The 27,712-nt window shown below is 43.4% G+C and overlaps 1 protein-coding gene across 1 annotated transcript in view; it reads left to right on the top strand.

Annotated features, from left to right (window-relative positions):
• The first annotated feature begins 994 nt into the window (after positions 1–994).
• BOD1L1 (biorientation of chromosomes in cell division 1 like 1) overlaps positions 995–27,712 on the top strand; it is a 38,878-nt gene continuing 12,160 nt past the window's right edge. The window contains exons 1-13 of the mRNA XM_053402134.1: positions 995–1,360; positions 4,694–4,818; positions 6,225–6,415; positions 7,836–8,462; positions 8,741–8,890; positions 11,047–11,216; positions 12,429–12,543; positions 12,722–12,866; positions 14,125–14,200; positions 14,547–20,133; positions 21,533–21,600; positions 22,865–22,934; positions 27,330–27,403. Of these exons, the coding sequence (XP_053258109.1) occupies positions 1,088–1,360; positions 4,694–4,818; positions 6,225–6,415; positions 7,836–8,462; positions 8,741–8,890; positions 11,047–11,216; positions 12,429–12,543; positions 12,722–12,866; positions 14,125–14,200; positions 14,547–20,133; positions 21,533–21,600; positions 22,865–22,934; positions 27,330–27,403 (7,671 nt within the window). The 5' untranslated portion in view covers positions 995–1,087. The remainder of the gene's footprint in view (positions 1,361–4,693; positions 4,819–6,224; positions 6,416–7,835; positions 8,463–8,740; positions 8,891–11,046; positions 11,217–12,428; positions 12,544–12,721; positions 12,867–14,124; positions 14,201–14,546; positions 20,134–21,532; positions 21,601–22,864; positions 22,935–27,329; positions 27,404–27,712) is intronic.

Genomic DNA, 27,712 nt, shown 5'->3' with positions numbered 1-27,712 from the left:
CACTGCAGCCACGTCTTCTCCAGTGGCAGGGGGCTGGGCTGCAGCCACAGCAACTCTGGGGTAGCTCTGTAGAAGCTGCAGCCATTTCTCCTCACTTCTGCAGGGACAGGCGGGGCGCCATCCCTTGGGATTCTGCCGCCCAAGGAGGCTGCCTCTGTCCACCTCACCAACAGGCTGGCCCTTCTATTATCCCCCAAAGGAGGAAAACGCAGGTTCTGTACTAAACATAGTAGACCCAGTGCTTCTTTTTCTGGGAGAACGCAGTGGTACGCATACCCCTAAACATTTTGTGAATCTTTGCACTTTGGTCCATTTACTGTGTTTATTTTTCCCAATTTGAACTATAAAATGGTGATTTTCTTGAGTCAAAATGAGAGTACCCCTAGACATTTTTTTTAGAAAAAAGTACTGAGTAGAACGCATTTTGCATGTTCAATCCTATCATTCATTAGGTTCGCAGCTTCAGTTCTTGGCATCTCCAGGTAGGATGGAGGAAGAATCATGCCTGAAACCCGGGACACCGGCTCCAAGTCAGCGTAGATAATAGAAGCCTCAAGATGGTGCGTCGTCTATATTCCATTCCATTCCATTCTACAGTATCCCATTCTATTCTATTCCATTCTATTCTGTTCTGTTCTGTTTTATTCCATTCCATTCTATTGCATTGTGTGTTCTATTCTATTCCATTCCACTGTATTCCATTTCATTCCCCGCCTTTTCCCCAAACAGAAACCAGAAGGCTTCCAGCAAAGAAACAAGAGCAGCCAATCACAGACCGCGCCACATTCCCAGGGGCGGAGCCAAGAGCAAGGGGCGTGGCCTGCAGAACGTCGTCGCGCGTCTGTTTTGTTTGCCCTGCCGCTGCTGCTGCGCGCAGGCGTACTTTAGCGGGCGAAATAGCCCCGCCACCCCGCTCGCCTTATGGGCCGACGGTGCCCCTCTTTCCCCCTTGCGTTTCGTTGTCTTGCACTTCCGGCGCCGTCCTTTTCTGCTTCCGGGTTGGGGCGGAGAGGGTGGAGCGTCGCGGGCGCCGCCGCTGCTGCCGCTGCCGCTTCCTCGGTAACCAGCCGCCGTGTCAGGAAGCGCCATGTCCAGCAGCGGCAGCACCGTCGCCGCAACAGCAGCACCAGCAGCAGCGGCGGCCTCGGCGGCGACAGCAGCCTCGCCTCCCGCCCAGCCGCCGCCGCCGCCACCCCCGCCTCCCCCGCCGCCGCCTCAGCCGCAGCCTCCGCCGCCGCTCCCCGGGACCTCCTCGGCCGCCGCCGAGCCCGAGCTGGTCTCCCTCATCCTCAACCGCCTCAAGAGCCAAGGCCTCTTCGACCAGTTCCGCCGCGACTGCCTGGCCGACGTGGACACCAAGGTGAGGGGACGCGGCTCGGGTCCTGCGGGGGGCGGGGAGGGGGCCCTTCGGAGCCCCGTTTGCCCAGAGACTCGCGCCCTCCCGCCACGCCCACACCTGGACTGGCGGCGGGGGCAGGAGGCGCTTCTGGAAACGCCCCCCCGGTCGGATAGCAGAAGCTCTGCCTGTTGAGTGCCTGCCTGCCTGCCTGCCAGAGGCGTCGCGGCGAAGGGCTGCAGCTCGGGGGTAGAGCCTGTGCTTCTTGGTCCAGAGCCCTGTCCTTGGTATTAACGTCATTGCTTTTAGGTTTATTTACACACACATACGCCCTGCCTCCCCCCCCCCTACAAGAGGGACTGGAGGCGTTTGAAGGACGAGAATAAGAACTGCTGAAAACGTAGAAGAAGGAGGAAACTTTAATAGACTTAAAAGCGTCCATCTACGTTTTGCCTGACATTGGGGCGAGGGCCGTGTGATGTTGTGCAGTTGCACGTGCAACTGTTGAATCAGGAGGAAGCCCAGTGCAGAGCCCAGCCGTGCAGCATGTCGTTGTGCTTGGCCGCTGGTCTCTCCCCGGCTGGCCCTGTGGGCAAAGTGAGCTACGCAGAGGGGGCAGTCGGGATGGGACTTGTAGTCCCCACTTGGCAGGACCACTAGGCCCCAGAGGCAGGACTGGGAGGTGCGGCAGAGGCAGTGACCATCCAAGAGACTTTGAGGGGCCAAAGACGCCTCTGCCCCCTAGAGTTGGTGTGTGTTTCTCAAATTTGGGTCTCCAGCTGTTGTCAGACTACAACACTCATCATCCCTAACTAGCAGGGGTGATGGGCGTCGTATTTTGGAGACCTGAGTTTGAGAAACAGAGATCTGTTAAAACCATGCAAATAATTACAGTAAGGAAAACAGCAGGGCACCAGCCCCTCCCATTAAAAGCAGTCAGTTCCTAAAGGCCTGTTGGAAAGGACAGCGAGCCTGCCTAGCATCTCTAGGTAAGAAATTCCAAAGTTGCCTGGGAGGAGCCACCCCTGAGAAGGCTCCTCTGTGTGAAGCCCCAAACCTGCTGCCAGTCAGTGCAAGCAATATGGAGCTAGACTTGTTTTGAGGTAGCTTCCTGTGCTGCTGTGGCTTGAGGTGTGGAGTAGAAGCTTTGGGTTGGGATGGGCTGCCGGCAGACTACTAGGCAGAGCCTGGCTGTGCCTGGCAGTTTGGGGTGTGTGGCTTAATGGATGTGGTTTTTTACCCAAAAGTGAAAACAGATATAAGTATAAAACATCTCTTTTCCTTTAATTCTCCACCTTTGTGCTGTGAATTTGCTCCTTAACCAGAATTTTTAAGGTGAAAGTCGAAAGCATGAGGTGTCAGGTCAAACAGAAGACCTTTGCAATCCTAGTTGCCAGGCAATTGAGAAAGATACCAAAGCTCTGCCCTCACCTGACCCCTATTGTGAATACTCATTCATCTCCTGTTTTCCTCTTCCATAGGCTAGTATCTTAGTGACATAGATCTCACTGTGGTAGGAAATTTGTGGGGGGGCTGTACCACTTCGGACTGAAGGTGCAGGCTCATATGATAGAATGATTTGCAATTCAAAAACATGCTTTGTGCATAGAGAATTAGATGTTGAGGAGAACTAGGCTATTGTAGTATGCATTGAGTGCAGATTTATTGTTGAAAGGCAGCTAAAATTTCAAGTAACAGTAGTGGGTGAGGATGTCTGCATCTATACTGCAAGTGCAAGAGAGTACTTAGTGCTGTTTTTCCAGGCAGGTGTAGGAACTCACCCTTGTTCTCTCACAATGGCGCCCACCTGAAAAAAAGCCATGAGATCTTGGTTTAAAACAAATTATGCTAAATTTCATAACAAGCCAATTTCAAGCCATGTCTGGCTCCTTAAAATTACCCTTGTGTAAACCAGAATCCTCAGGTTGAATATAAAACCAAGCAGGGATTTGATTGAAACAAAACTTTTTCTGTGTGGTATGCAAGCCTGACAGTTAGATTGGACTCATTCAGGCTTTTCAACATAGTGCTAAACCTGTCAGTTTGGATTTCATAGTGCAGAAAGTATTAATCTGATGCGTAGAGATCTTTCCTGTTCTACTTAATTCAAGAGAGTTCTGGAAGCTTCTCTGTGTGAAAGAAACAAACAGAAGGTTCATGATGTTTGTGTTATTCCTTCAGAGAAGCTGAGTACAGCTGGCTTAAACTGATTCTCTTCTCCTCAAGGTTATGCTAACTATACTATAATAAGAAGCCAGAAGGAGCCTGGGTTTCACTTTCTCTTTCTATATCTTTTGCTTCTAGTGTGGTGTTCTGTACATAGCATGCTTAGTTAAGGTTTAGTCTTATTACAGTGGTACCTCGGGTTACATATGCTTCAGGTTACAGACTCCCCTAACCCAGAAATAGTACCTCGGGTTAAGAACTTTGCTTCAGGATAAAAACAGAAATTGTGCAGCAGTGGTGCGGCGGCAGCAGGAGGCCCCATTAGCTAAAGTGGTGCTTCAGGTTAAGAACAGTTTCAGGTTAAGAACGGACCTCTGGAACGAATTAAGTACTTAACCCGAGGTACCACTGTGTAAGTTATTGCAAGTTTAAGTTAAGTCTGCTGCAACTGGATTTCTTATGGACAGGGCCAATCCTGAATGTATTGGATTTGTGTCCATTATGCTCATTTTTCTTAAGTAGCAGTAAAGCTCTGCTGAATGAAATACAATTGCCTCTGCTCTAATATTTGGGGAATCCTGCTGTGTGTAAGTTTTTACTCTGCTAACTATACATTGGAATCTGCTCTGGATCAATACTGAGTAGAATTTCAATGTCAAAACTATGGTTAGTGTTATATGTAAATGCGGCCAATTTCAGCCAATATGGAAGGCTTAAGCAAGTGAGATACCCACTCCTGGCTTAAGACCTCTTGGCAGGGAAATTTTCCTTAAATTAAAACATTTGTTCCTCTGCCCCAGTTAGAGAAGGCTGGTGTGTATTATGTATTCCCTCCCCCTTTTTAATTGAGTCACTTTAAGCTATGGTGTGTTATCAAACTAATAGACTAGACACATTAAAATCAATTGGCTTAGTTAGTGACGGTTAAATCCATGGATTTCAGTGAGACTTCTACTGTGTATGAATAAGTGAGATCCCACCCATAGATCTTAAATTGATTGGGTGGTATTCAGTTAAGTTTTACTCAGAGTAGACCCATTGAGATTAGTAAATATAAGTTAAACCCATTAATTTCAATGGGTCTACACTGAGTTAAACTTAGCTGAGTACCTTCCATCGTGTCCAATCTCATGAATGCCACGGATATGCTAATAAGAAGTTTCACAGAGCATTTCTCATTTTTCCTTTTAGCCTGCTTATCAGAATTTGAGGCAGCGGGTGGACAACTTTGTTTCCAACCATCTAGCAACTCATACATGGAGTCCTCACCTGAACAAGAACCAACTGAGAAACAATATTAGACAACAGGTTCTCAAGTAAGTTTCACTCCTTAAAATGCAGCAATGCCTAATGTAGTTGCATTGGAGAGTACAGGGGTCCAACAAAAGCTTTTTTTTCAGATGTGTTCAGATAGCTGCTGACACATCATAAATTAAAACATCCTTCATTTCATGACCAGTTTGACAGGGGTGGGAGTGGGAAGACTGCTGTTTGAGTCATTGTGACAACTTACTAGTCTCTGAATTTAGTAGGAAGTTCACAGAAATATAAGAAATCATATGTATTGTATTTATCACTTACACTGCTTAACCGAAGAAATTGGATCTTCTCCATTTTTTTAACATAGAAAAAGCACTAGTTTCAAGAGCAATTTAGGGAGTAGTGTTTAATAGATTACCATGTTTCAACTTGAGGATATTACAGGTGTAGGCTTTGCTATGTTTAAATAAAAATAAATTCATATTTATTTCCATATCAGGTTATTATATTATTTTGAAAGCCAGATATTTACTATCAGCATCATTGGGGTACAGTTTACCACGATTACCAACCAAGCATTAAAGGGAAATAGAGCTTTTATACAGTCTCAGAACGTACAATTTAGGTTCATTAAATGCTTAAGTGTCCTATGAGTTAATACCAAACTCATTCTCCGAGCGTGGAGCCTTCTGTAGCCAAAATGACACAAGTGGGTGTTATCAGCAGGCTTGTGGCGTCTCCCCAGACTTGCAGAACATAAGAAATCTTTAGTGGGGGAGCCTTAATGGGGACTGGGGCTACATTTTTACCTAAAACCGTTTTGAAAATTGGTAATACTTTAACTTTTTAACTGTCTCTTTCTCTCTCTCTCTCTCTGTGTGTGTGTGTGTGTGTGTGTGTGTGTGCCTGTATTGTAATGACCATAGTCTACAAACAATGAAAATTTGATTGACTGAATTACAAGATTAAAAAGAGTATTTCTATTGGATTGAAGCAAAAATAAAGTATTACTTTTTGGCAAGTGTATTCACTGTGTGTGCTTCAGCACTGTTATCCCCATAATGGGCAGCCAAGTATTTTCCCCCTGCTCCTCCCCAAGAAGTAAACAAGTTTGAAGCTTTATTGTTATAGTGCATTATTATAAGAGAGCTGGGGTAGGGTAGTGGCTAAGTGTGACCTATCAACCAGGAAGATCCAATTTCAAACACTGCAGTAAAATTCATATGTGTTGTTAGGCTAGTGACTCTTTGTCACTATCATATACATGCATGCTTTGTAATATGCAGGTTAATCTGGAATATCTTATTAGGCTGTTGGGAACCCCAAGAATATATATGATGAAGTCTTTGCACAACTGAAATAAGCTCTTGTTATCATCATCATCTTCCTGTTATTGCAGGACCAATATGAGGCGAACTTCCTAGACAAAAGTATGCTATTTTATGTTGTTGTTTTGTTTCAGATCTGGAATGCTAGAATCTGGAATCGACAGAATAATTTCTCAAGTTGTCGATCCAAAGATCAATCACATATTCAGGCCGCAAGTAGAGAAAGCTGTCCATGAATTTTTAGCCACATTAAGCCACAAAGAGGAGGCCAGTCCCATTGCAGCTGCACCTGAGGAAAAACCAGACACTTCTGTTCTGATGCAAGGTATTTATGTCCATTGCTCCTGGCAGAACTGATGTGCTATGAAGTCTTAATTTGGAGCTTGGTGACTGTGTAAGCAGATGGAAAGGTATCAAGGAAGGGAAGTTGAAGTTTAGCCTCCCAACTTCTTAGTAAGTGTTCATGGTGCAATCTTACCAGTATAGGAGTTGGTCTGAAATTGAGTTGAGTCCTAATTAATTATCATGATTTCCTCCAAGGATCAATTATATGTAGGATGATTCTGTCATTTATTCTACTCATATTGATCCAGAGCAGAACTCCAGTGTATAGTTAGCAGAGTAAAAACTTAAACACGTTGCAGGATTCCCCAAAAATAGACCAGAGGCAATTGTATTTCATCCAGCAGAGCTTTACTGCTGCTGAAGAAAATTGAGTATAATGGTCACAAATCCAATACATTCAGGATTGGCACTGTCCATAAGAAGTCCAGTTGCAGCAGACTTAACTCAAACTTGCAATAACTTATAATAAGACTAAACCTTAACACTAAACTTTCTATATACAAAACACCACACAGATGGAAAGAGAGATGAAGAAGAGAGTGAAACGCAGGTTCCTTTTGGCCTTGCTATTAGAGTCAGCATGACCTTGACAGAAAAAGATAACAGAATCAGTTTAAGCCTGCTGTACTCAGCTGCTCTGAAGGAATAACCCAAACATCATGTGTTTCTTTCACACAGAGAAGCTTCCACAACTCTCTTGAATTAGTTGCAGGTAGGTAACTGTGTTGGTCTGCTGTAGTCGAAACAAAATAAAAAAAAATCCTTCCAGTAGCATCTTAGAGACGAACTAAGTTAGTTATTGGTATGAGCTTTAGTGTGCATGCACACTCCTTCAGATCTTCAGCTGATCTCTAAGGTGCTACTGGAAGGAATTTTTTAATTTTCTCTTGAATTAATTAGAATAGGAAAGATCTCTACACATCAGATCAGTACTTTCTGTGCTAAGAAATGCAAACTGGAGGATCCCCCCGCCCCAGAAAAATCTTTGATCACATTGGACGTTCACCATATACAGTGGTACCTCTGGTTGCGAACGGGATCCATTCCAGAGGCCCATTCGCAACCTGAAAAGAACGCACCCCGCGCCTGCACACGTGCGGGTTGCAATTCGCCGCTTCTGCACATGTGCTTGACGGCATTTTGCGCGTCTGTGCATGCACGAGCGGCAAAACCCAGAAGTAACCCTTTCCGGTACTTCCGGGTCACTGCAGGACACAACCTGAAAACGCACAACCTGAAAAAAACGTAACATGAGGTATGACTGTATGCGTGAAACCTGCAATATCCCCTCCCCCCAATTCTTCAGGTTTCTTTTTTGCTTTAATATATGAGACATAGATGTAAGAGCAGATTTTTCTGACTAATGGATGACATTTGTTCTTTACTTAACTCCTTTGAAGGTGTTCCTGCTTCCACTCCAAGCACAAATGTAGCTAATGATGCTATGTCCATTTTGGAAACAATCACTTCTCTAAACCAAGAAGCAAGTGCAGCCAGGGCATCCACGGAAGCAACAAATTCAAAGACTAATGACAGAGTCCCAAAAAAACTCCTGTCTCAGCAGAGCACAGATGGCGGCATAGAGAAAGACGGTGGTGTAGAGAATTCAGAAGATCTGGTAGATGGAGAGAAATTGCTTTGTGAGACTGCAGAAGAAAGCTCTGAACCAGTATCCAACTCAGAAGATGTAAATAACTTATTTTCTTCAAGTGAAGAAGGGAAAAGTCTGTCAAAAGAAATTAACAGTTTGGTTAACCCAAGCAAGGAAGCTGTACAGGAAAGTGATGAGCAGAAAAGTAAACTGATGGCCCAAAGTGATAGGAAAATAGAGAGCATGGAGAAAGGAGAGAGGAAAAAGGAGAAGAAAGAAAAATCTGAGAAAAAGTTGGACCGCTTGAAAAAGAGTGGTGATGATCTAAAGGCTAAAGAAGAGAAGTCCCTGAAAGATAGAGAGGCAGAATCAACCAAATATTCAGCTCTGGAGAAGAACAGCAGTAAGCACAAAGCAATTGAAAGTACAAAAGAAGGTAAAAAAACCACAGGTGGCCATGCAATATGAGGGTGGGGTGGGGCTATTGGGGTTGATAAGAAAGTTCTAATTTATGTAGGACGCTCTGTAGTGTTAGAAAGCAAATATTTGCAACAGCATTTTGTTGCTTATGTGTACTTAGAGTGCCATTGCAGCTTTCCATGTGATGTTTGAAGGATGTAAATTGGCAAGCCTCCCCCAGGCATTCATGTAAGCCATTTCCACTTGCATGTGGAACTCTGGGCCCATGTTTTAAAAGATCTTCCTTTCTTTCAGAACTAGTTTTGGAGGATTCTGATGTTGACATACTCAGCGATATCACTGTTAGCTCTGTGCACACCAGTGATCTTTCTTCCTTTGAAGAACAAAGTGAAGAGGAAGTTGCACTTTCAGACAGCACAGAAGAAGGAGAGATCGTTTCTGATGGTAAGGTCACAGTCCTGAATCTGCACTGGATTTAATTCCCTAGCCAGGAGAAAGCAAAATGTCAACATTTATCTTCAAATATGCATCTTTGACCGCTAGTCCTAGTAGCTAGGGATGCTGGGAGTTGTCCCAACAGCTGGGGGACCCAAGTTTGAGAAATAATGTGTTATACTGATGTTGATACAGAGTTTAATAACATCTGATGGCAGTAGTGGCTGGCAGTGAGGGGTGCTGTTACTTCCCTGGCCTCTCAATACGGGTGTCGCTACCAGTAATCATGAGGTTCAGGGGCGAGGCAGGAGGGAGGTTAATGCAGGTGCTGCAGTGGAGCCAATCAAATGCTCCCTTTGCTGGGTCTGCAGTGCAGGAACCTCCCTGCTGATTTGCCCCTCTTAGCTACCAATAGTGACTTGATTAGGAGACCACACCACTTTGCCACCTGCTACTATCTGCCCTAAATGCACACACGGGAGCATTCATGCACGCTCGCACCAACGTACACACTGATATCTAGGTACAACACAGGAAAAATATTTTTCATCAGTATTGACATGAAATCATCCATTTTTTTGAAATTGGTCAAAAATGAATTGAGCATACAGTTCAGTAGCAGAGATGTTACATGCCATCACATAGACAACCTATTTTCATCACAGGGTTAAATTTGCTGTGCTCTGTGCAGTTTGAAAATTGCATAGCTGTGGGCACAAAACTCTTAAATTAATCTGCAGCCAAATGCTAGGCTTGTCTTTATCATCTCATTAATCCCATGTAATCTGTTAGTTGAGAGTACAGTATAATCTAAATGGGGTGTTCAGTTAGGGCTGTACACAGGCCCCTAATCCACCCGGTGACTGAAATCTGTGGCCCGTGGATCAGGCTGATATGCCCTGTGCCACCTGGGGACCACCTGGGAGCTGCCCCCCAAACAAGTGGGGGGTTGGAGTACCATTTTTAATGGGGCTTTAAAATGTCCAGGGATGGGAGTGCACCATAACTGTGCAGAATAGGATCCTGTCTGGTGCTGCTTTGCAAGTGGCTTTCCTGCAGGAAATCTTGCAGTGCAGCACCCACTGCCCATGGAATCAATGCCTCTGCTCAACAGCTGTTGCATCAATTTTGTGGGGCATCAAGGCAGGAAGGAGACTCATGGCATTGGGCCTACTTTCTCCCAGAAGACAGCTGTCAGCCAAGTAAGTCTTGGAGGTATTGCACAGTTTTCTGGCCTGGTCCAGTCTGGCCCAGTTTATCTGCCTCTACTTCTGCCTGCTGTCCCATCCTCTGACAGCAACAAATTTGTCTGGACCAAGGCAGCCTGACTCAGAGCAATTCATGGCTGTGTACTCGAGTTGTCTGAGTGCTCCAAATAAGCCCCATTTGGCTTGGGCCTCATCTAAATCCAGTGCTCAGCCTAGGGCTCATCAGGCCATCTATTCAAATGCTAATACATTTTCTGATTTTAGTGGATATGCCTGTGCTACATCACAAATTTAAACCAATGCATACCTTCAAGAAATTGTTGGTGAGACAGCTAGGTATTCTACAATCCTGTTGCAATATTTCAATTTCCAGAATCCTTGCCAACTTGCCTTGTAGCACCTGGGTGCTAAGTGCTCTATGTTGCTGTTTATTAATAAACAAACAAACATTAACCCCAACAGATTTTGGGGATTTAAGCTGTCCCTTAGTTTTAGATGTGTCGGAAAACAAGGGAAGAATTTGAAGAGATCTGTGCAAGCACAGAATGTTTGTCAACTGGCCAGGGGGCGGTGGGGAAGCTTGCCTTGGGTGGCTGATTTTTCACTTTCAGCTTCTGCATTGAGCGCTTCTCCAGTAGGTCCCCTGACTGCCAGTATCAGATTTTGAGGTGGAACACAAGGAGCTACAGTAGGAAGAAGGCAGAAAGGTTCTTTTGTTCACATGGAACATTTTGCCTTTCCCTTTCATCCCAACCTAGATCTGGCTTTTAAAAACATCTTTCTGTTAAGGTTGGGGTGGGGTACTTGTGTACTTCCAGATGTTTGTTGGGCTCCAGTTCCTATTATTCCTGAACTTCGCCTTTGCTGATGGGAGTTGGAGTTCATTGACATCTTGCATGGCACCAGATTCCTTATCCATTCTGTTTAGTAACCTTCACTGTCTCTATGTTTCTCTAGATGACGAAGAAGAACATAATCAGGTTAAAACAAAGCCAGAGGCTGATTGGGCCAGCAATAAAAAAACAAAATCTGGGCGACACGCTTACGTCCATAAGCCTTACCTCTACTCCAAGTATTATAGTGATTCTGATGATGAAGGGACTGTGGAGCAACGCCGCCAGTCTGTTGTAAGTTTGGGTTATTTATTTTTTAAAAATTATTTAGCAAAGAAATGAGAACAAGTAAACAATCGAAACTACAGTGGTGCCTCGCAAGACAAAATTAATTCGTTCTGCAAGTTTCTTCGTCTTGCGGATTTTCCGTCTTGCGAAGCACGGCTATTAACGGTATTAACGGCTTTAAGAAAAAGGAAACAAACTCGCAAGAACTCACAAGACGTTTTCGTCTTGCAAAGCAAGCCCATAGGGAAATTCGTCTTTCGAAGCAACTCACGAAATGAAAAACTCTTTCGTCTTGCGCGTTTTTCGTCTTGCGAGGCATTCGTCTTGCGAGGTACCACTGTACAAACACAATACATGTGTAGACATTTCAGGGATAAGAAACTGCTTCTCATAGAATCATAGAATAATAAGAGTTGGAATAGACCACAAGGGCCATCGAGTCCAACCCCCTGCCAAGCAGGAAACACCATCAGAGCACTCCTGACATATGGTTGTCAAGCTTCTCTCCTTTGTTCTGACCTATTTTGGAATGCTTGGAACACAAACTAGTACAGTTTGGACCAGTGTTGTGCCATTCTCAAGCCTCTTGCTTATATCAATTAATGTGGCAGTCAGCCATTCCTGATGATACCTCTTCTGACCTCCAGTCTTTTCAAGAAGCATTTCTGGAGACTTGGCCTTGGTGTGCTTATGTCCAGTAGTCTTAATGGAGGGAAAACTGAAGAATATTAATAAAGGTTTCATGTCTTGAGGAACTCTTAATTTCTTTATCAGATGAATTTCTGTTTGATACACAAAATTACTGCCAGCATTGATCCATTGGAGAGGGTTTTGTTTTGCATTTCAGAATAGATTGGTATTGTGTCCAAACTGAGTTACTTTGCTTGATTACAATTTCTGGGGGGAGGGGGTTTACTTTGCAGACAAGAAAGTACAATCGAAAGGGTTATTAGGTTTTTAAAAACATATTGTGGGTTTATTTCAATAAAACAAAAACAGTTATGGCCAGCATCTAGAGAAGCCTTTGCATGACAGGAATAGGGTTTTCAGGTTTTGCTTTCTTGCGGCAGTCCTTCTTACCTCATTGAGTGTCACTGAAGATACTCTTCTAGCCTTCAGGGAAGCTTTCTGGGGAGACATAGAGGCTGCTGCTGGAAGCGGGGTAGTGAAAACATGCTTTGGATCCCATCATATGAACTCCCATTTTCTTATCTTCAGGCTAGAGAAAAAGAAGAGAGACTGTTAAGGAGAAGGCTTAACAGAGAAAAACTTGAAGAAAAGCGGAAACAGAAAGCTGCAGAAAAAACGAAAACACTGAAAAGTGCAAATCAAGGTGCTGGGCTGTACTTCAGACAAACATTTCTTGTGCTGTTTTCTATTTGCGAGTTAGTTGCTTTTTTGCACAAGAGAGTGTATACTTAATTTAGTACTCACCAAACAATTTATTTCATTTTGCATCCAAAATAACTATATCTGAAATTGCAGCTTGAGACTTTACTGTGTCGTTCTAGGTAAAAGCACTCAAAACCTGGAAGAAACTCCTGCCAGAGGACTTGAATTGAAAGCCAGCGGTGCCAGCATCAAGGATGTGCTGAAAGAACAAAGGTTTTTAGAAAAGAAGGTAGCCCTCAGCAGGAAAAGAAAGAGAGAGTCAAGGTACTTGCAGAGGACATAAAATTAGTACATTTTGCATACTACAAAGTGCAAATCCTTTGAAAGTAGTATAGATACAGTTTGAAATAGTTTGAACCCCCTCTAAGGTTCACAAACCTCTGGGCTGCTGTTCACAGTTCACCCATCCAAGATAAGTTTAGTAGCAGGCGGCAGTCTTTTAAGCGAGCACCTTGCAGGAAAGTTCATCCCAGAGAGCTTCAGTTAATGACGTCTATTTTTGAAGGACAGCTGAGATGTCAGGCTGCATTCTGTTTTAGCCCTTTTCTAGCATTAATGAAAGTATGGGAAGCCATCTTTTCAGCAAACCCACTAGTGTGAGGGGGGTTCCTCCATGCCGGCTTCCTTCACCCTTGGTGCATCTCTCACCCTCCAGGCGTCTCCACAGGGTTTTCAGGGGTCTTTCCATTTAAGGCTCTAATTTGCCCCCCCCCCCCCCCCCGTTTGTAGCAGTCCCCAGTGCAAACAGGAGCTTTATCTTTTTTAAAAAACAAAACCTAGTTGTGTATATTTCAAAAATAGAGCATTCTTTTTGTCCAGACCTATATTTTATCCCTAATATTCAACCATACATTAACGTCAAGGATTGGTCTCCCCTTTATCCAAGTCAATCTTGTTCTTGTGTGTTGTGCACTTGAGTTCTCTTTGGATCATACTAAGCCCTTGTGAAAATATAAGGCCCTCATTATTACCTTTAAATACTCTTCTAGGTGAGGGGAAGATTCCAGGAGCAATATTTTCCTTAGAGTATATTACTCTCATTTAGTCCACCAGCAGTGTGGAAATTCTAAAGTATATCCTGGTGGACACGATTAGAGTATCTGCTGCGTCTGCAGCTTTGGGGACACAGCTCCACTTGAATAAATTTGTAGAGCTGCTACAGGGACTTGTGTCCATACTTGCACTAGGCTTTACAGCCTTCCCCAACCTGGTGTCCTCTAGATGTTTTAGGCCAGTGGTTCCCAACTTTTTTTTTGGCCATGCCCCACCTAAGCATCTCTAAAATCCTGCTGCCCGCCCCCCGTGACATATAATTCTTATTAGTCAAAAAGTGAACTCCTGTTCACATGGAGGAAGCCTAAGAGGCCATTAACTTGGTCTACACAAGCTTCCAAATTACTTCCCTTAAAAATCAAATTGCCCCCCCCTGTGGGGCACCCCATAAACCATGACCACTTGCTGCACTGATAGGTGATGATGGGAGTTGTAGCCCAAGACATCTCTTTTTTTATTATTCTTTCAGGCATGAAGAAGAAGGCAAGAAGAAAAAATGTGAGCAGCTTGAGAAGGATCCTGGAGAACCTCAGAAGATTACTGAAGTAAGTCCCTCATTTAAACTTTTTTTCTTGTTCTGTAAGACTGTAAGCTTGAGCTGCACCTTTAAAATTCAAATATATGATTAGTATTGTCTGCACTTCAGTACTGTTTTATAGGTTTTAAGCCATTAGTATAATGAAGAAAATCTTAACTACTAAGATTTAAGTTAGATTACTATTAACCTTTTAAAAATGATTTAATACACAAAATTACATGCTGCACAATGCAGTTAATTCTTCCAATTAAATTCAAGGATTTCAGTTCAGACAATGAGCATGGGCTTTGACATAATTCAGGTGAAAATAGCCTTTCGCACAAAGAAATCATACTTACATTTTTATATTGTAGGGTGTTGAAAAGCCCTCCCCAAAAGAAGTGAAGGCCAGTCAAGGCAAAAATGAAGCAAGTAAACTCGTGAGAAGACTTTCAGAGACGGTGCATTCAGTTGATGAAAACAGAAATGATTCCAAGGTAGAAAAAGAACACAAAAGAAGACCATCTACTTCTCTCCAGCTGGAAGGAATGCAGCAAGATACTGAGCCCCGAGATCCCAAATCTCAGATTGATAGAGCAGAGACCAGCTCAGAAGAACCTCAAAAGCAGAAAAGCATACTTAAAAATGAAAAGCATGTTAAAAAGGATGATTCAGAAATCCAAAGTTTTAGAAGTGCACCCAGGAAAGAGGCTAGATCATCAAAAGATAAAAATGAAAAAGAGAAAAGTATTTCTGAAGATAAATTATTAATTAAGCATAAATGTAAAGGAGACGTGTTTCATAAAACAGGTGATGAGGCTGAAAATTTGCCATCTGAGAAAGGGCTGAAAAGCGAGGAGAATCTTCAGAAGCATAGCCAGCTAACAAAATCTTTTTCAGATGACAAAGCTGAACGGAAGAATAAGCACAGAAGTGAAAGGAAAACATCAGCAAACAGCAAAGATCTGAAGAGTGTTTCTGAACATGCTTTGAAAAATGAAGAAAGTTCACGTAAAGAAAACAGAAAAGACAGACAGGGTTCTATAGATAAATCCAGAGCAGACCACAAGTCTAAAAGATTGTCAAGTGATTTAAGGCCACAGAAAGAGTCTCAGGGTACATCAAAGCAACATAGTTTTGTAACATCAAGGAAAGGGGAAGGTTATTCAGAAGACAAACATGCAGAATCGACAAACTCTGATAACACTTTAAAGCAAGGTGATAGTATACACAAAGACAGGCGGAAATCAAAGAATGCTTTGGAAGAGAAGTTACTGTTAAAGTCCAGGTCCAAGAGCCACAGCAAGCAAGGCAAAATACCTGAACCTGAACTACAAGAAAGTTCCTCCAAGCAGGAATCAGGACAGAAATCCGGGCCTAATTCAGAAGAGAGTGATCCAGATAAGCAGTGTAAATCCAAAACTGAAATTAAAGGTTTTGAAGAAAATTCTGTAGAATTGGACCCTGACAGTGGAGCACATTCAGTTAGTAGTTCTCAAAAAGACTTCAGTCATCGAGTTAAGTCACAGTCAGTAGAAAAATCATCTGCAAAAGAGAGAAATAAAAGTGATAAAGATTTGAGTAGTTCAAGACTGGAAAGGAAAATGTCAGCTGAAGGTCACAAGAGCAGAAGTTTGAAGCATAATAGTAAGGACATGAAAAAGAGAGAAGATGACAACAAACCAGATGACAAAGCTGTTAAACAAGTAGAGACTCATGCAAAGTTGCAAGAAAATCTGCTCACAGATAAAAGAACAACTAAAAAATCAGCTAGTGAAAGCAGAAAGGGAAGTTTTTCATTCCAAGAAATAGATAAAGGAGAAGAAAAATCATCAGCAGAAATGTCAGTCTGGACTAGTGGGCACATGTTACATTCTGAAGAATGCCAAGAGCCAATGGACATACAGTCAGAACAAAGGGACAGTAATGCAGAGCATCAAATAACTCAACCTAAAGAAGAAATCAGTAATAATTCACAACAAGAAACTAAATTTAAAAACAATGCCAAAGACCAAATGCATCATAATTCATTGCATGAGTTGAATAAAACTTTGCCTACAAAGGAAATCTCAAAATCTTCCCCTTCCGGTTTCAATAACCCCAAACAAAAGTTTGAAAAGACTCCTACGAAGGAAATGGATGTGCCAAGTGATGCCTTTAATAGTGAAGAAAGCAGTTCTCCAACCAAGCAGCTGTCAAATGAAGGTGTTGTCCATCAAAAATCTATGGATATGACTGTTGCAGAAGTCAAAAACCCTTTGAGTGATGTATCTATGGAGGAATCTCTTAATTTGGATAGGCCAGCTAATAAAGATACCATTTCATACAATGAAGCACATACTGCTAAAACGGAACAGCATGGTAGCATTGTATTCGATGGTAACATAAAAGAGAGTGATATCACTGACATGGAAATTTCTAACGCAGGTGACAAAGGGCACCTAAGTTTTAAAGAAGTGACTGAAGAGAAAATGAGTGGTTTTATATGCATTCAAGAAGGTACTATGCAAAAGATTGCTGGAATTGCTTTAACTGGCAGTATAAAGAGTGATCAGATGACCAGCCCAACTATAGTATATACAGAGGTATGTGCAAACAAAGGCAAAACAAATCAAAACCATACTGTCAGTGCTGTAATAGAATTGTCTTCAGGGTCAGTGCCCAAGAACACTCCAGAAGAAATTGGTGAAATGTCCGTGGTGGCTAGTAAACGAGGAGGTGATTTAAGAAGAGTCACTGAAGATAAAAATGAAAACAATGTGGTAGGCAGCAGTGTAGGAAGCAGCAGTTGTGTTAGCATCAGCAATAGCATGGAGACGGATGTGACTGTTATCGGGACCAGCACAGAGAGAACTACTGGGAGTGCCGTAACAGCTACTAGCACTGGAGGAAGCCAAAGTGAAGAAGGTCCATCAGTCCATTTGCAAAGAGAAGGCGATGCCACTATTACTTGCTCAGAAGAAAAAAGTGAGACTGCTTTGAGCTGTACAAGCATAGAAGCAGACGAAGGTTTCACTGTGGGATGTTGGACCCCAAATAAGGAAGGGGCTCATTCCATATCAGAATGTCCCGTCACAGCGACTGAAGAAAGTGGTGTTGGCACTGAAGGACTTAGCGTGTGTGAAAGTTCTTCAACCAAGGAGGAAGAAAGTGGAGAATGCATTGTGAATTATGCAGAAGAACATTCTAAACAATTAATCAATGAAACTAGGGTAGAACTTGAACAGACCGTGAATAGTGTTGAAGCAGAAGAGAAAGATGATGCTGTAACCAGTGCAGGTTCTGAAGAAAGGTGTGTGGCTTCCGTCTGTAGCGGTACAAGCAACTTTGACAGCGCTACTACCTGCCTCAGTGAAGTAGAAAGTGATGGTGCTGTTACCAGTGCAGGTACTGAAGCGAAGGATAGACCTGTGACAAGTGAAAATCCAGATGAATTTCGGAATACTGCAGCTGGAAGTGAGCATGCTAAAGCTGCTGAGGGTGCTGTGACTTGTACGGCTGCCGAAAGAGGAAGTCCTGGCTCTGCCATCTGTTCAGTGACTGGTACTGACTCTCAAGATGAGCGTGCTGTGACTGGCGTGTGTGCTCAGGCGGCGAACAATGTGGCAACTGGGCCGCACGCTGACAAGAGTGAAGACATTGTGAATGGTGAGAGTGCCGTCACCAGCACAGGCATAACAGCAGAAGATGGCCCTGAAGCTGCAGCTGCGTGCACTGGTTTGGAGGACAGCAATGAAGGTTTTGCAGCAGCTTCAGATACACAAGAAAAATACGAGTTTGCCACAGACAGTACAGCAGCTAGAGCGGAAACGAACATCGTTGATGTCAGTCAAGGTTCCTATGATGATGAAGGTTGTGTGACTAGCACTGGTGCAAAAGAAGATGATGAAGAAGGTGAAAATTTTGTTACTAGTACAGGGAGAGGGAACGAAGAAGCGGAACAGACTTTGACCTGTACAGGAACAGAAGAAAGTGAAAGGGTTCTGATTTGTGTTGGAGCCAAAGAAAGTGGAAGTTCCTCCATCTGCCTTGCTGCAGGCCAGCTTAGAACTGACTTGGGTGAGCTGACCTCAGATGTCGATAAAGGTGCTGTTGACAGCATGACAGGCTTAGAGAAAGACTTGGAAATTGATGATATCCACAACAGTACAAAGGGAGTAGTTGAAAGTAGCACCACTAGTGTTGGTGTGGCCAGTGAAAATCTTATGGCATTTGGTGCAAAAAAAGAGTCTCAGTTTACTGAGAATTATGAATGTGATGTGATTAGTGCAACCTCAAAGCAAGGTGGGGATCAAGAGTCTGCTGTGGAAGAGAAGAATGAGGATGCCACATATTTCATAGATATCAGGAAATCTGAAGGCCCGTTTAGGATAGGCTCAAAGAAAGTAGCTATTCTCTCAGCATCTGCTAATGAAGATGAGAGAAGTGAAGGTGAGACCATCTCTACAAGTGTGGTCAAAGTGTGCCCTAACTCTGCACAGTCTTCTGCTAAGCATATTGATCAAACACCACTTGTTGCAAAAGCAGTTGAAAACCTTGAGAAAACCCCAAGCCTCATCAGTACGGAAGATTTCAACACCCCTACGCCTAGCACAGCTGTTGAGTATATGAATCAGGATGGAACTGCTAGTAAACAAAATAACGTTTCTACAAGTATCTTGGAAGAATTTGAAGCCCCTATGCCAAGTGCAACAATAGAAGATGGCAAAAGTGCATTTTTTACTATACAAGCTGCAGAAAAGACCACTACTGTGGAAATGGACGCTATTCCCATGCCCAGTATGTCAGCTGGAAGTGCTGATGAAGTTCATAGCAAAGAGGAAAGGGATGAATGCACTATGATTTCCACAAGCATAGTTGAAGAGTTAGAGACTTCCATTTCCCAGGAAAGAACTGAAGATGCAGATGAACATTTCCCCTTAAGATTGGAACAAACTGCAGACACAGCTATGATCTCAACAAGCTCAGTAGAACCGTTTGAGACTTCTGTGTCTCCTGTTGAGACACAAGAGATTGATCAGGTCTGTAGAACCCAAGGAAGGTTTGAGACTTCCACTATCTCTACTACGGAAGGATGTGACAAAACCATCCATGGTGCATTTGTGCCAGTAGAAGCTAAAGAAAGAACTACGGGTGCTGGAGTTTCCACAGATGGAGCAGAACATGTTCAGGAAGCCACAAGCCAAGAGATTGAATTTGTGGTTCAAAACACTGAAGAAAACAACCAGAGTGCTGTAATTTTGGTTCAGAAGAGAGGAGAGTATGATGCTCTTGGACTTAGTGTTGCCACTGCTAAACCTGACAAAGAGTTGGTTGCCTTGAGTGCAGACATGCCGGAGGATAGTATAGCAGCTGGAATAGTGGAAGAATGTGACAGTGTCTCTACTGTTGCTGTCTCAGAGAAAACTCCACTTGAATTTTCAAGCAAAGAAGTTGAAGATGAACATGTGCTTCAAAAAGAAAGCCAAAGATTCCATCAGGGGGAACCTGAGGGTGCTGTGGAAGAATTAACCACAGGTGACACCACAAGCCCAGAAATGCCTGAAAATACAGTGCAATCTGATAGCATAGGAGAAAGCCTTGGCACAGAAATTTTGAACCCTTCTGTCAGTGATGGAACATCCACTGAAGACCGCGTGAATGAATGCAGAACCCAAGAGAGTGGGCAACATACCGAAGTTCCATCTGGTATGCCACTGGAACAGAAAAGTGGGGATGTAAATTTAGCAGTAGACAATATTAGTCACAAGCCAGTATTAGAAACTGACCTTGGTGAAACAATGGATCTCCCCAACAGGAAATGCTCAACTTCATTACTTGTCGAATTGGGGGGAAATTCCAAGGACAGAGCACTTGGAGGAGGAACGGTTCAGGGTAGTCACTTGGCTGACATAAATGCTAAAGCGGATGGCCAGAATGAAGAGGAAGCGTTTTCTCAAGGGAGTGCAGCATATCAGTCTGGTAAGTTCCTTATGTACTGCAGTATTTTGAGACTTCGGAATTTAATGATTGGGGTGTGTAGGAAGTTAGACTTAGGAGCCAGTTAGCATAAATAAGCAAACTGCCTGCAGTTGATCAAGTATACAAAGAAATAATATAGTAAACAAAGTTGAGATGTTCCTATTTAATATAGTTAAGAACAGGATTAGGGTCAACTTTAGACTTTTAAGGATAGCAGCTAGATTATTGGCTAGCACGAAACCTTCATATTTTTTTGTTATTCAGCAAAATTTATATACCACTCTAAGCAGTTTTATTTACAACATTTCTATGAAACCCCTGAAATCAAATTTCCAAGAAAGGTGGCAATGATGAATAAAATTCAGTAAATCATGGTGCTAAAACCACAGCAGAGAGAATATGCACCTGAGGTTAAAATTCTTGGGGAACGAAAGGTCTGTCTGCCTGCTGCCCGAAATATATTGGTTTAGGTATCCGGCAGGTAAGTTTTATGTGGTATTACCCATTGAAATGAATGAACATAACTAAGTCAGGTATAATAACTTCAATGGGTAATTTAAACTGAGTAAAATGTACTTGAATACCACCCACACTCTTTAGCTGCCACATCTGACTTCAGATAGTGGGGCACTTTGAAGCAGTAACTTGCAGTATAAAGTATGAAGTAGTGCAAAGAATCAAAGCCTTTATAAAACTGAAAATTGTCTTACAATCCTACACCTTTGAAATCATGGTGTGTAAATGTTATATTCTTTCGTCACTAGGGTTGTGCTGGATTTGGCAATATGTGGAAGAGTTAGGAATTTCTAGAACTGTTCTGTTTTGTGGAACAGACAATAAAGTTCACGTTTAACTTTCTAACTGGGATATCCTCTGAAGCCAAGCCATGGAAGGCTAAGTTATTTTAAACCCACCAGTTCCTAATGAAACACAGAGAAAGGAACAGTTACCTGCACCAGAAGCTTCTATCTTTAATAATCTTGTAGCATAGCCTTGAATGGAGAGAGAGATTAGCTTGCTTTTGCCTAGATATAAAATGCAACAGAGAATAAGGAATCTTGCAAGTAAGTTTAATTGTAAAATCTTTACTGAAGAGAGCCAAAGGACACTGTATGCCCATTTCATCCCCCAAGAGGAATGTAGTTTGAGGGCGCCTGCTTCTGTCAAAGAGCAGAAAGCATAGAGACACTGTCGATTCATATGCTAGGTCCTTGTAAGAACATGCTGAATACTGAGCTTGCTGTTAAAATAATATATTAATAGAGTGGTGCTTGGGGTTCTAGACAAAGGACTCTATGAAGGAATGCAGTTAATAGATGACATCAAATATTGCAAGACAGCAATAACATTGCAAGGAGTATAATCAAATGAATATAAACATTTAAATTGCTTTTGTTAGACAGCAAAGAAATTCATCCAATTGTGACTGAAGAGCTGGAACAAAGGACCAGGAAGACAGCTATTGAGGTATTATGGTGTTTTAAAATATTTTATTCCTTATACCTTTGATTTAGTTTCTGGACTTAATTAGGGAGAAAAGTTAATTTATTTGAATTCTTCCCCCTATCCCAATAAATTTATAGTGAAACTTTTACATCCTGCAGTACAATATAAAACAAACTAACTGAAAATAAATAAGGAAAGGGAAAGCAAAGTAAATACAAAGCCATCTTTCAGAGGTAGATCACACAGAGTCATTTGTGTCACACAGAAAGTGCTGGACCCTCCCAGCTCTCACCCAGGAGCTTCCCTTTCTTCTTCCACCCTGGGAGATCTTCCCTTTCCAGCCTTTCATGCAGGGTCATTCACCAGCCAGCCATCTCCATCATGTGCGTACAGTCTCCTCAGTGATCCAGAGTAGAAACCACTCAAAAAAAGAAACAAGAAGAAAAAGAAGCAGGAATTTTTAAAAATGTTTTTTTCTCTAAATTCACTCCAAATTGTACACAGAATCCTTTCTCAGCTCTGTCTCTGCCAGCTCAGAATATTCCATAACCTCTCCATCCATGGTTCCATTCCACTTCTCCAACAACATAATTCCACTGCAAGACTATTTTACTTCTCCAGGCACCTGTGTAAAGGTCCTCTCCATTCCATCATCAACTGGCTCCAGCTTTATCATTCCACTCTCTTCTTCTGGCAGGCCTTGTTCTGACAATATTTTTCTCCAAAGCTTCTGTGTCTTTAACCTCATCTTTCTCTTGACCATTTTCATTCACCACCTTATCCATCTCAGTTCGGATCTATTTTAGTTGCTCATCCAGTAATTGCTGTATGATGCCAACAGTCAATGGGGTGTCCAACAGTGTTTTTGCCATATTGAGTGTTCTTGGTCTTATTGACAACTCACTCTCCACTTTAAGGTTTATAGTCTCTGCCTTAAAAGCTTGAGTCTCCTGTCTTCTTATCTCCAGACCTTATTCTTTTCCCACAGTTTCACTTTGCAGCCAGCACTTTCATCAAAGGGATGGAAGGTTGAAAATAGCTTTCTAACTTTTAGAACACCCCTTAGCTGTTTATGTTGATACTGCATGTCAAATTTCAGACTCTCAAAGGAACTTTTCTGGATTTTATTACCAGAATATTCAGGTTTTCCATACAGACATTTCCATGCCTGTGAAATAATGATTATCCACTTTTAGTGTAAGTACTGGATAATTTAACAAACTGAGCATGCCCTAACTACTAATTTTTGGAGTCCTGAAAGATTTTCCTTCCCTTCACTTCATAGGACCCACAATGTAGAAGCATGGAAGAAGAAAACGTCTCTGAAGAGATTCAACCAGAATTGATTTCCAAAGGTAAATTCCTGTTTCTAACGGCAATGATAAACTGTTGCAGGTTATAATCTTCGGGATGAATCAATAGAATTAAATATTACATTTCATAAAACATCTGATCCACATCAGGAGGTTAGTCATGCAGCCCCAGTTTTTCCTGGGGAGTGAGACTTGCATTTAGTGCAGCTTAATTTAAGTGGGTGCAGATCGATCAGATTTTTTTTTTTTTAGGGTTCTGTAAATTCTTTATTGTACATCAGTGAAGCAAAACGAAAAGAAAAATTCCCTTTTGCACAGCAACTGCTTAGGGCCCAGCCTGAGCACCATGCCGTGTACACAATCCACTAACTGCAATATCAGGGCCACAAAAAACCAAGTGACTGGAATTCAAGACCAGTTCTGCTGCACCTGTTGAAACCAAGCTGCCATTTGACAGAGGAAAGGGGTCAGCCATACAGAAAAGGCTGCCACTACAATCACTAATAGTTTGCCCTCTGCATTAGCATCAGAACTTTGTGAGCTCTCTAGCCTGTCTCAAGCCTAGCTCTTTTCTCAACGAGAGATCCCCACATTTTGTTGAATGGCTGTGGCTGCTGACCCATATTTGGATGCCTCTTTCTCCAAGTCATTCTGCTATATGCAGCGTGGGGACCCCTGCTGCTATTTCTCCCTCATACAATGAAGCAGAGGCAGCGGTGAACAATCGTTGAATGTTGCTGGTAGGTGACGTATTGTGCCTCAGAGGCTCCACAGCATGGCCACAGCCCTATAAATGCCCACATCGTGGTAATAGAAGTAGCAGAGGCCAGCAAAGGTGAGTGCTGAGAGCAGGTAGAGGCCAGTGTTGGCCAGTTTAATAGATGTCTCTCCATGGACGTAGTCAGTTACTGTTTGCCCAAGGCCCCAGTGACCATGGAGTGTGAGAGTGGCAGCCAATGAGTAGTCCATGGTTGGTCCAGGATTCAGGTAAGCTGCAGGCAGGAGCCCAAGCAGGAGGCCACTGACTGCTCACTCACCAGTCCAGTGCAGAGAAGCAGCCTTGGAACCAGCGACTCCCCGCCGTGGGGTCTGCCCAGCCCCACCCGCAACAGCCCCGCCGCCATCTTGCACCGTTTGCCGTCCAGATCTATCAAAGGTTATACAAGGTCAGGCAGTTGACAGGTGGGCGTCAGAAGCAGCCCCCAGAAGGCTGAACAAAAGTGGTTCCCCACCCTTTCCATAGTGTTAAGTGTACTAAACTGAACTAAAAGTAAATGTCTGAAAAACTATTCCGCTGCACTAGCTGTTTCAGCATTGGAGAGAGAGATCTTAAATCCTCATTTCAGTTTAAGTAAATTTAGTGTAACTCAAATTTAACCCTTGTGAGGGTTGTATACAGCGAAGTACCGTATTTTTCGCCCTATAGGACGCACCGGCCCATAGGACGCACCTAGTTTTTTGGGGGGGAAATCAAGGGGGGGGAATTTATTTTTCCCCCAGGTTTGCGCAGCCATCCACAAGCTAGAAGAGGGAGACGGAGCGCTCCGTCTCCCTCTTCTGCCTTCAGGGACAGCCTCTCTAGCCTCCGTGGGGCAGCGGCTTGCCCCGCTGTCCCCCGAGTTTGTGGGGCTGGCGGGGGGGAGAAGCAAGCTTCCTTCTCCAGATCAGGTCGGGGAATAGGGGGGTGGTGGCACTGCGCCTCCCCGCTGTCCCCCGAGCTTTTGGGCTGCAGGCTGCTGCCCGCAAGCCTTGCGAGCCCGCGGGACCTCCCGCCGGGCTTGCAAGACTTGCGGATAGCTTCCTGAAGCCTGGAGAGCGAGAGGGGTCGGTGCGCACCGACCCCTCTCGCTCTCCAGGCTTCAGCGAAAGCCTGCATTCGCCCCATAGGACACACACACATTTCCCCTTCATTTTTGGAGGGGAAAAAGTACGTCCTATAGGGCGAAAAATACGGTAGTTCCATCAGTACAAGGACTTCCGGCTGTGCAATGGAATGTCCCCTCCCTCTCCCTGTGTGCCCCCTAAATCTGTTCTGGGTGTTTCCCCCCCCCCAAGTGCAAATTTGGGAAGGGTGCAGAGAGGCCATGGGTACAGGGTGTTGTTGTGCATATGGAACTACTGCCTTGGTAAAGTATTTCACAATTTCTAAGATATTTACAAGGGAGTCCTTTTGCTTTGATATGTAATTCTTGTTATATAAGGCAAATGTTAAATTTGCAAAACTTTTATTAGAGACATTTTTAGAGCACTCCCTCTGCTTTGTTTGAGATTATTCTACCTAGGTAAAAGGAAGTTGTTTATAAAATAATCATGTCTTCTGTCAGGGCTGAGTGTGCACAGCAGACAGTGAATTTCATAGTTTGAAACTGCAAGGAATGTAAACACCCCATTGCTGTTTGAGAAACTAAGATCCAACTCTGTCTTTGACAGTATATTTAACAACTGAAATGTTCTCTTGTAGTTTAATGTAGTATCAATGAAAGGAACCGTGTACGTGTTTTCAGTGGTTTAGAGAAAGAGCATTGTTTTTGGAAGGGCTTCTTGGATTAATACCAGTAGCTAGCTATAGTCTACGTTTACAACAGGAAGTTCCAGTAAATCAGAATTTTAAACATTTTAAAGTTGGAATAAGCAGCTGGGAGGCGCAGGCTTCCTGCCTATTGCTCAGCATAATCCTTCAACCCCAAGAGGCCTCTCACTCTGCAGTGCCTGGGAGCGAGCAGCCGACCTGCGTAAGAAAGAGAGGGCTCTTTGAAAGCCTTTGCTGCTGCTCATGATGGAAAGGAGGGGTTGAGGAGCCCTTTTACTGCCTCCTGACTGCTGGAAAGCGAGTCAAGACAGGGAACAGACTAGAGGCTTATGCACATCTGACACTTGAATCCCTTTCCTGACAAGTGACATCGGAAGAGGAAACCTGGTTGGTCTCCTCCACATTACTGTATTGCAATGTGAAAGAATTAGAATTGGTACTACGGGATGCTGCCCGTGAAGTGGCCAATGAGAATTTGGTTATTGGGTGGGGGTGCAAACTGTTACAAAGCAGGAGAAAAAGCAGATTCCTGAGCACAGAGTGTAGCTGCTGTAGTCCCAGAAAAGTTTGCTCTGAAATAAGGCTAACCTATAAATAATAGCATAATGGGGGTTTGATTTTTTTTAAGTGGGAGCATTTCATTACTGCTGCTGAAATCCACATGAGCAAATTTATAGCTAATGGGGATAAAATGCATATGCATTGGGATGCAGTAGGCCAGGCGTGGCCAAATTTGGCCCTCCAGCTGTTTTGGGACTACAGCTCCCATCACCCCTAGCTAACAGGACCAGTCATCAGGGATGATGAGAATTGTAGTCCCAAAACATCTGGAGGGCCAAGTTTGGCCATGCCTGCAGTAGGCACAGCACCTCTGGACTGAAGCCCATGGATTGGGGTGGGGGGGTGAGTAGTAAGATCTGCCTGAGGACTGCTTCCCGTGCCCTTGCGTAGAAATATTATTGTTCTGTACAAGCTTCTAGCTCGGGTCAGCAACCTTTTTCAGCTGTGGGCCGGTCCACCGTCCCTCAGATCATGTAGTGGGCCGGACTATATTTTGAAGAAAAAATATGAATGAATTCCTATGTCCCACAAATAACCCAGAGATGCATTTTAAATAAAAGCACACATTCTACTCATGTAAAAACACGCTGATTCCCGGACCGTCCGCAGGCTGGATTTAGAAGGTGAATGGGCTGCATCCAGCCCACTGGCCTTAGGTTGCCTACCCCTGTTCTAGCTGAAACTTGTTTGCATAGTTCTGAGAGCACTTCATAGTAGTTCTTAAAATCCATCTTGGGCTTGTGGTTAACATACTGTTAAGGAAATGTAAGTATAAATCAGGAATCTCATATCTGCCAGAAGTCTCTAGGAAGCGGTCTGCACCTACAATATAGAGATAATTGGTTGACCTTACAGATTCATGAAATGATTGAGTGTCACAGGGCTGCCAGGGAACGCCTTTGAGGAGCGGGAACAGTCAGAGGGAGATAGAGAGGAAGTGAAGGATGGGGAAGAGGGAGAGAGCCCAGAGGCAGGAAGGCTCTCCGATGCTGAAGTAGAGGCCCAGCACCTCACAGGAAGTTGAGGAACAGATGGAGAGCCTGTGCCTGTGCCGTCTGCACAGGAAAGGAGAGGGGTAAAACACGGATCAGAGACGTCCCCGCCTTTTCTGTTGGAGGAGAAGCCGGAGAAGACCGCTCCCCGAATCTGAACCGGACAATTCGGACGCATGATTGTAATGTGCTGCTTGTACATATGTAAAATAAAGAACTGTAAATATCTCTCTGAGTGAGCAGAGGGTGCTTATTGCAAAGAGCATACACATTGAGACACTGCTTTGTAAAGCACTTTGAATGCTCAGTGCTATTAATAGTCCTTTTTTCTGCCTTTCTGCTTTTGTTTTTTAGCACTTGAAACAACAGACACTTCAGTCGTAACAGAAGCAGTAGAAGTCCAAGTTTCTAGAGAGAAATCATTAGAGGTTTGCATTTCTTTCTTGTTTTACTTTTCTTTACTGAAGATTTTTTCTTTCTTTTTTTTAAAAAAAATACAGTTTTTTAGGAGCATGTCTATCAAAGGCATGATTTCTATGTTGGAATAGCTAAATGAAACCGCCTTGTTCCAGGGCAGTATCGCTCTTAATAGCAGACAATGGAGGCAAGCAACCAGGGACAGCTGTAACTTTGATGCTCTGCTTGGCATCTTCTCTGACGCATCTCGGCTGGCTGCTGTTCAGAACAGAATGCTGGACTAGTTCCACTTTCAGTCTTGATCCAACATGGAAATATTT

The sequence above is a fragment of the Podarcis raffonei genome, chromosome 9 (genome assembly GCF_027172205.1).
Source record: "Podarcis raffonei isolate rPodRaf1 chromosome 9, rPodRaf1.pri, whole genome shotgun sequence".
Taxonomy (NCBI): domain Eukaryota; kingdom Metazoa; phylum Chordata; class Lepidosauria; order Squamata; family Lacertidae; genus Podarcis; species Podarcis raffonei.
Note: the sequence above shows the minus strand (reverse complement) of the source record. Positions and strands in the feature narration are given on the sequence as shown.